At 42.8% G+C, this 7,190-nt stretch overlaps 2 protein-coding genes across 4 annotated transcripts in view; one reads left to right on the top strand and one right to left on the bottom strand.

The window, feature by feature from the left end:
* Window positions 1-4,158, top strand: part of Rab3GAP1 (RAB3 GTPase activating protein subunit 1) — a 30,575-nt gene extending 26,417 nt beyond the window's left edge. For both annotated transcript variants that reach the window (XM_067360289.1, XM_012376800.2), the window contains exons 7-14: window positions 269-326; window positions 440-530; window positions 624-765; window positions 1,396-1,576; window positions 1,643-1,742; window positions 2,042-2,361; window positions 2,513-2,716; window positions 2,793-4,158. In XM_067360289.1, the coding sequence (XP_067216390.1) occupies window positions 269-326; window positions 440-530; window positions 624-765; window positions 1,396-1,576; window positions 1,643-1,742; window positions 2,042-2,361; window positions 2,513-2,716; window positions 2,793-3,023 (1,327 nt within the window). In that variant the 3' untranslated portion in view covers window positions 3,024-4,158. The remainder of the gene's footprint in view (window positions 1-268; window positions 327-439; window positions 531-623; window positions 766-1,395; window positions 1,577-1,642; window positions 1,743-2,041; window positions 2,362-2,512; window positions 2,717-2,792) is intronic.
* Tango6 (transport and golgi organization 6) lies at window positions 3,078-7,129 on the bottom strand. Of its 2 annotated transcripts, XM_012376799.2 has the most exons (8): window positions 6,929-7,129; window positions 6,731-6,833; window positions 6,402-6,639; window positions 5,786-6,313; window positions 4,436-5,659; window positions 4,160-4,364; window positions 3,745-3,896; window positions 3,078-3,669 (listed from the first exon to the last, which is right to left on the bottom strand). In XM_012376799.2, exons 1-8 carry the CDS (start codon window positions 6,972-6,974, stop codon window positions 3,373-3,375), a joined length of 2,793 nt encoding a protein of 930 aa, XP_012232222.1. In that variant the 5' UTR covers window positions 6,975-7,129; the 3' UTR covers window positions 3,078-3,372. The 2 variants fall into 2 exon arrangements, with proteins under 2 accessions (XP_012232222.1, XP_012232221.1); XM_012376798.2 differs by having other exon boundaries at window positions 3,078-3,896.
* Between the last annotated feature and the right edge of the window lie 61 nt (window positions 7,130-7,190).

The following is a 7,190-nucleotide window of genomic DNA, read 5'->3' as shown; positions in this document are numbered from 1 at the left end:
ATTTAACTAAATCGACAACCGGCGTCGCGTACTTTTAGCTTCAACATTTCTGCCTCACACGAGCGTCAATATGAGGGCGCGCAGCCGGTCGAGCTTATAATTACAGTTGATTTTATAATTACGATTCTATTCGCTAACATTTAGAAAGTTCAACAAAAATACAGACGAGGTCGCGTGTGTGTAAAGTGCGAGAGATTTTACAACAATATTAATAAGATCGTAGAATTAATATATTATATTACGCAGCAATCTTTATCTCTTGTTTTAGAGTCGGGCCTGGATTTCCAGATTCCGTTCGCACGTGTTTGCTGCATCAGAAGTTACAGGTACGCGAATTGCCAAATATTTTATGTAACGCTTATGTAACGCCGCGCGCATTTCCTATTATTCGAGTAAGAAATCCCGTTGACTTCGCTCTTACATTTTCACGCGCGCGCAGATGATGAATTGCTGCATAGCGAGGAAGAAGGCGAGGGAAGAAAACGCGCACAGATCGCAGAGCATGGAGATCGACGATGTGGACGAGACAGGTATCGTACGCGAGGCGTTTAATCGCGCTTTATTTATTCACGCGCGCGCGACGGAGAAGAAATTTGAAGGCACTTGACTTGGTCTCCCCGTAGAATCCGAGGAGGAGGAATTCTTCGAGTGCTCGAGCGAGGAGCTGGCGAGCGAGGAGGTTTCGTCAACGAGGACGCAACTGAAGGCGAAGCACCTGCTGTGGAACAAACCCGCGGGAAGATTGGCCAAGCACCCTTCACTCAGGTCGGCTTACCTTTTTCGGTAGTCGCGATTCGCTTCGCGCGAAACCTAGAGATGCAGGAATGTCAGGAATATTAAAGAAGAATTCTTCGATAATAACAATTAAGCGTGCACGGAGTAAAGGAGAATTAAAGAAGAATCCTTCAATAATTATTATTATTATGCTCGGGAGATTAAAGAAAAATCCTTTGATAGCAATTATCATGTTCGAGGGATTAAAGAAAAATTCTTCGATAATGATTGTTATTATCTAGGGATTTTTTGTTCAATTGGAATATTTTAACTTGGCCATCATATTGCCGTTAAAAAAGTAGATTACATTTAACAGTTATTAACCTCTTTTGACAGATAAATATAAGGTATTCGCCGGAACAGGTGGAATTTGCACTTATTATCTTGTTGTTCGTTGACTTTGAGGTAGCACTGGTTAAAAGTAATTCACGATATTACCGCGTATTTCGCAATACCGTATCATTTCTCTTCTGGCGCGACCTCAAAGTCAACGGGGGGAAAAAAAATAGATTCCTATTTTGCCCAAAATTTTCTCCGCACAAATCCCGCTGTACGACACTTCGCTAGCGAAGTTTGAGAAAGTGCATTTATGACCGAACGGGATGCGAAATTGATGTGCAGACTGATTCAAACCGGAGACCCTCTCTATCTACCAATCACGCAGGATCCCGTGCCGAAGACGGAGGATCAGCTGGAGGAGGACGCGCAGGTGATGATGCAGCTTGGAACCGACAAATACGCCTCCGAGATGCGGGCGCGAATGATGAGCGCGTCGCTGTTGTCCGATATGGAGTCCTTCAAGGTACGCGTATATTGCTTTTGAACTCTCGACGAGCGTATTCCACGAAATGTTTATCTTACAACGCAGGCGGCAAATCCTGGTGCAGTCCTGGAGGACTTTATTCGATGGTATTCGCCGAGGGATTGGATCGACGATGAAGGCGTCGACGAATGGGGCCAAGGAAAGGGTCAGTATTTTTTTTTTTTTTCCTTCAACTTTTGAATCCTCGGCAAATCCATTTCTCTTGATTTCACGAGCAAGTAATCGAACACTCGGGAAGTGCCTCGATAATATTCTGAGAAAATTAGCGAGAAAGCTGCGAGACTTGTATGCTAAGATATAAAATTGCATATATTACTTATAAAAAGATAAGCTAGAAAGTTTCCAAATGAATGTAAAAAAGAGCTTTCCTAAAGATTCTTGCAATAAAAGATAGAATTTTTCCTGCGTTTTGTCTTTCGTGCTGTATCGAGTTTCGAAACGCAGGCCACTTGTCGCAACGGATGATGATCCCCGAGAATCCATGGTCGACGACATGGGCGTCGGCGCAGCCGGTTCCCGCACATCGGCAGAAGCGGCTGTTCGACGACACGCGAGAGGCGGAGAAGGCTTTACATTACTTATGCTCAAAGCGAATAGGACAAGTCGCGCAGCTCTTGTTGCCGACTTTGACTCACGCCGCGCTCTGCACACTGAGCGCGCAGAAACAGGAAGCTCTCCCGAGTTTACCCGAAGTGGCGCAGAGCATACTTAATAGATTGCAATCCGCGACGAAACCGATTCATCAGAAGCTACAGTTATACGAGGTGCGCATCTGGCGTGTTAAATCTTTCGTAACAATTAAGATTGCCATTATTTCGATTAATTATGCGCCGCATATTTGATATAAACCACCATCGCACAAATACAAATTTTTGTAGATCAGCACGAATCCTTTCAAATAATTTTTTTCTTCAGGACATCACGCGCGATGTCGAAAGCGTGGAGGCGTTGGTCGCCCAGGTGAATTCGCTGCAGCACAAACTGGGCGGTAACCACGACTCTAAGGAGTTCACGTCCTTCTTGGTTCAGCTGATGCGAGGGAAGGAAGTGAGCGTGCCCGGCGGTCCCCGAGGAGACATCGGGGCGCGCATAGTGACGATGTTTCGCGACGCGCAGAAGGTAACGATTTTTATATATCAAGATATGTCGCGATATGTGCGTGCGAAAGTTTAAGAATCACTTGAAACATTTCCAGGCCGCTCACATGATGACGTCAGTCGGCAATAGCAACGACGCGACGGACGCTGCGAAAGACGGCCGGCACAAAACGTTCCCCGTGCCGAGCTGTAAGGAATTCATTCTACGGGCGATAATGCCGCGACCTTCGCCGGCCTCCACGCCGCAGCCGCAGCGGCTGTACGCCTGCCTTAAACGAGATCACATTCGCTTGGCCGGATTCTTCTCTGAAGATACAACATTCCTGTAATTCTCATCGGAATTCGCCCATCGTAGTGGAAGTCACGTAATTCCTGCGAATGAAGCCGCGCGCGCTTAACCGAGTTGTACTTGGCAATTTTCGTTTTTTTTTTTTTTTATTGAACGATTATCCGACACTCATTTTTCCAACATATCAAACAGGTTTTAATTGAACGTCGGTTTCATACGCAGAAACCAATGCAAGAAACCGAAATTATATCCGCCATGTTTTTCAGTAACGTAGATGTTCAATTGTTCATCTCACGCGTTGTGAACAGGCGTCTTTTATGGAAAATATTTATTAGATTATTGTTTTCTACTAGTTGTCATTAGGCGCTCTAGGAAGAATGCATGTTTTATCACATGAATGGATCCAACAGGAATGTCTTCTCGAGTTTGGACGGCGCGAATATAAAGTCCCGCACTGTGTGATCGATTTCTTCTAGTGCTATCTGAGCGTGAAGCCTCAGCACGGGATCGTCGTCGTTATCGCGCAGCTCCTTCAGTCCGCGGTACAAATCGACCAGGTCTCTACCGAGGCTGTTTAATGTATCCCGGCCGAGGCCGCGAAATAGGAGCGTAGCGACCAGCACAGCGGCGCGCCGACACTCGGGCGCCTTGTCCGATTTGACTATGCACGTGATGCAGTAAAGAATCTGAAAACGAATCGAGTTTAAAGAAAGAAATTGCTTCAGAGAATACTTTGTCTTGTGTGAAACACATATACGTACTTCGACGAGAACGTTTCCCAGTCGAAAGCTCAACACCTTGCAGAGTTCGCCCAAGCAGGAAAGACTGGAGGCTCGTATTAAGGGATCCGCGTCACGAGTCGTGCACAAAAAGCCGTTAACTAGAGCGTTCTTATGAACCACGCTCATTTCACCTGCATAATGTATTTAGTAGTTTCAATTAGCACTCGCGTGACTTGTGAAAAACTTTCGACAGTGATGCCACGAATCGCTAGTTTCATCCTATTTTATCGTTTCCTAGATTTATCTCCGGTATCTTTTGTTAGATGATAATTTGTTGGTAATATATTTTTGTTACACTGCGATATTTCTTAATTAATCTTGCGAGCGGAAGGAAACCAATGTTATCGTATAATGTATATAGAAAAAGTGCAGTAAAGAAAGAGTTTCTACGCACCCAAGGCTCTCGTTGTCTTGACCAATATTTCTCCTAGTTTTATCCTAGTTTCGACGGTTACTTCCGCGCCCGCGGCGCGATTCGGCATGTCGATGTATTCGGGTATAAGCGCCTCTATGACTTCCTTTGGGAACGCAGCTGCCAATGCGCATAGCCCATTGATGGACGCCAGGTATATAAACGAGTCATCGTGCTTCAAATTCTCCTGCAATCAAACGATGCTAGAGACAAATTGCGAAACGCGCGACAAGCTGACGATTGAAATAATCAGCGAACCTGGAACAGGCGTAAAACGATCGCTTTGCGCGCTCTGGCGCTAGGATCATTATTTTCGATCAGTCTCGTGAACGTTATGAGACCGTGCGCCCGAACAGGAAGTAGCGGGTCCGAGAGGTCTCTCATGGCTTCGTCAAACTTGCTTGACACTGCCGGATTCGTCGACAAGTCTTCGTAGTATTTTTTCCCGGAACTGTCCTGAGATTCCGTGCTCGGATCGTGTGTTATGATGCAGCTCACCACTTCGTCGATCAGTGATTTCACCTGCGTCGGCATACTCGCGCGACAATTCTGCAGAAACGTGCTGAACTCTTTGAAAAGTCTGATGTTGATCGCGGCTCTTTTCTCGATTAGAATCATCTTTATCAGCATTAGGCTGATGTACAATACTTCACACTCGCTCTCTTCTGCTTCGCCTTGGTGAGACCGCGTGCGTACACTCTCCGTATACTCGTGCAGCATCGATTTTATGAACGACAACAACGGCTCGGGATTGTTCACTTGCGCATCTTGGACGGTGCTTGTGCTGGCTAATTGCGACAGGAGTTTGTAAGCCGCTAATTGCATCGTAACGCGTCTCATTTTATCGTCTTCTGTCTCCAGCACGTGTTTGACGTCCCACGTCAAGTATTGCTTATTTACGTTCGATAAGTACTGTAGCATGTAACGGAACAGGCTGGGAGACAAGTCCTTCGCGGTGGTCATCAAGTCGAAAACTGTATCGGCCAGTTCTTCGTATTCCAAATCTTCGTTCGCACCAGTAATTTCGATACCACCGGTCGGACCGAATTCTGACGTCACGTGATCTCCGAATTCCGTCGAAGTGACGTGTCCCAGAAAAACTGAATAAAGCTTCTCTCGCGTCGTTTCATCCGCGAGCATATTTGACAGCAATTGTCGCAAATTCATTTTTAATACGCAAGCACTTTTGCGCGTTTTATTGTACAGGCAGAACAAAGGCGTTGCAATGTGCAAAATAACTTTGCAAGGTAGATGCTTGAACTTGGCGTCTTCTGGTAGAAAACATTTCGTTAAGTTTTCTATACACTGTTCTACCCTTCTTTCGGATTCCGTGACATCTGATTTTTTCATTAAAGGTGCACAAATAACTTCTACGATGTACTTTTGACAAGCATCCGGATTGTAATCGTATAGAACCTTGATACAGCAGTTTGCTATCGTCGAGCCATGCTTTATTTTATCTGAAGAAAGCAAGTCTAGAATCTGAAAAAGTGAATACTTTGTGAGTGAAATTAAACTTTCCGACATCTCGACATTAAAACGATACATTCAAATCCTATCGATAGGAATACATGCAACATATTTTATACGTTTTATTCTTTTTCTTACCTGTGGACACACGGCTTTATAATATTCATCAGCATTTTTTCCATATGACACTGCTATTAACTTAGAAATCGTGTCCAACTTTGTCCAATCTGCACCCAAATCCAAACCGTCCTCAAAAATTGCGGTGATTAACGACAATACACCATTCGATTGCACAAGCATTTTAATCAAATAGTTCTGAGTTTCTCTGCGTAGCCACTTGGGTGCATTTTGCATTCCCAGAATAATCATTAATTCTCGAAAACATATATACTGAGGACAGTTGCTTAGTAGTGAAATAAATTTAGTGTGAAATTCTTTTTGGCGATTCTGCAGCTTTTGATATTCTTCTACTGTCATACGAAATTCCTGCTCATTTGTATTTGAGGATTGCTGCACCTCGCTTGTTGGTTTGGCCAGTGGAGCATGTGACAATTGTAATAGAGCGGCCATTAAAGGGCCGAGTTGGGAAAATACAGCTGGTCGTAAATTGAGATCTTCAAAGAGATCTAGCAGTGAATGTGTTGAAAAACATAATCTTTCATATTTCTGAAATACAAAATTCATACGAAGAAGACATTAATCGCAAAAATTACACAATGTAGATCTCACTCGAAAATTGATGAAATAATCTTACTTTCAGGCAGCTCAATTCTTTCTCCTGCAAAATATTCAAAGCTTTAGGACACAGCTTAGCCATATCTATGCCAACATTAGGTAGCAGACAAGGTATAATTCCGATTGATACTATTAGTTCCACTGCAATTTTTATAGAACGATATTGTTTCACACTGAGAGGTGCGTCGGTGTCTACTTTTGCATTTTCTTGTTTAATATTACGCAATATGTAAATTACTGTTTGCAAATACTGATCTCTGTAAATGTCAGCAGATGTATTATGTTAAATAATATTTCTGGTATTTATCTTATACATAATATTCACACCTCAACAATATAAAATTTTACCTGTTAGAGAAATTTTTGACAAATTGCCTTGTGTCTTCTGGTAAAAGTGGCATTACTTTCTGCAGTATTCTTGCCAACTTATCGTCAAAATTCTTAACATGATCTATAAATATAGATTCAGATTTTGAAATGCAACATGTAAGTATTGTTTTAACTAAAATCTATTTAATTAACCATCAAATATGTTTAGAATCTTACCATCATCATTGGATATCAAGATAGACAATATTTCGTAAAAATCCATCTTCTTTGACAGTTCTTCGATGCTTAAATAAACGTAAATTTCAATTAAATGTTATCCACAGATTTTACCATCAAATTAATTACATGCGGCTTCAGACTTTTCAAATTAGGTTTGATCAGGTTTGGTTAAGTAAGTTTGGTTAAGTAAGCAACCTAGCTTGACCTTACGACTGTTCGCGCACATTTTAAATACATTTAAAAAAATACATATATAGCT

The sequence above is a fragment of the Linepithema humile genome, chromosome 8 (assembly GCF_040581485.1).
Source record: "Linepithema humile isolate Giens D197 chromosome 8, Lhum_UNIL_v1.0, whole genome shotgun sequence".
Classification (NCBI taxonomy): domain Eukaryota; kingdom Metazoa; phylum Arthropoda; class Insecta; order Hymenoptera; family Formicidae; genus Linepithema; species Linepithema humile.
The sequence above is the reverse complement of the archived record's forward strand: the minus strand, read 5'-3'. Positions and strand labels throughout refer to the sequence as shown.

What these genes read in the sequence shown, in the direction of transcription:
- Tango6 (XM_012376798.2), bottom strand. Translation starts at nt 6,974, where the DNA reads ATGGATTTTTACGAAATATTGTCTATCTTGATATCCAATGATGATG. An exon ending in AAGAATTGAGCTGCCTGAAA is followed by an intron (nt 6,314 to 6,401) that starts GTAAGATTATTT and finishes TTTGTATTTCAG; the next exon opens with AAATATGAAAGATTATGTTT. An exon ending in TCGTTTTACGCCTGTTCCAG is followed by an intron (nt 4,365 to 4,435) that starts GTTCGCTGATTA and finishes GTTTGATTGCAG; the next exon opens with GAGAATTTGAAGCACGATGA.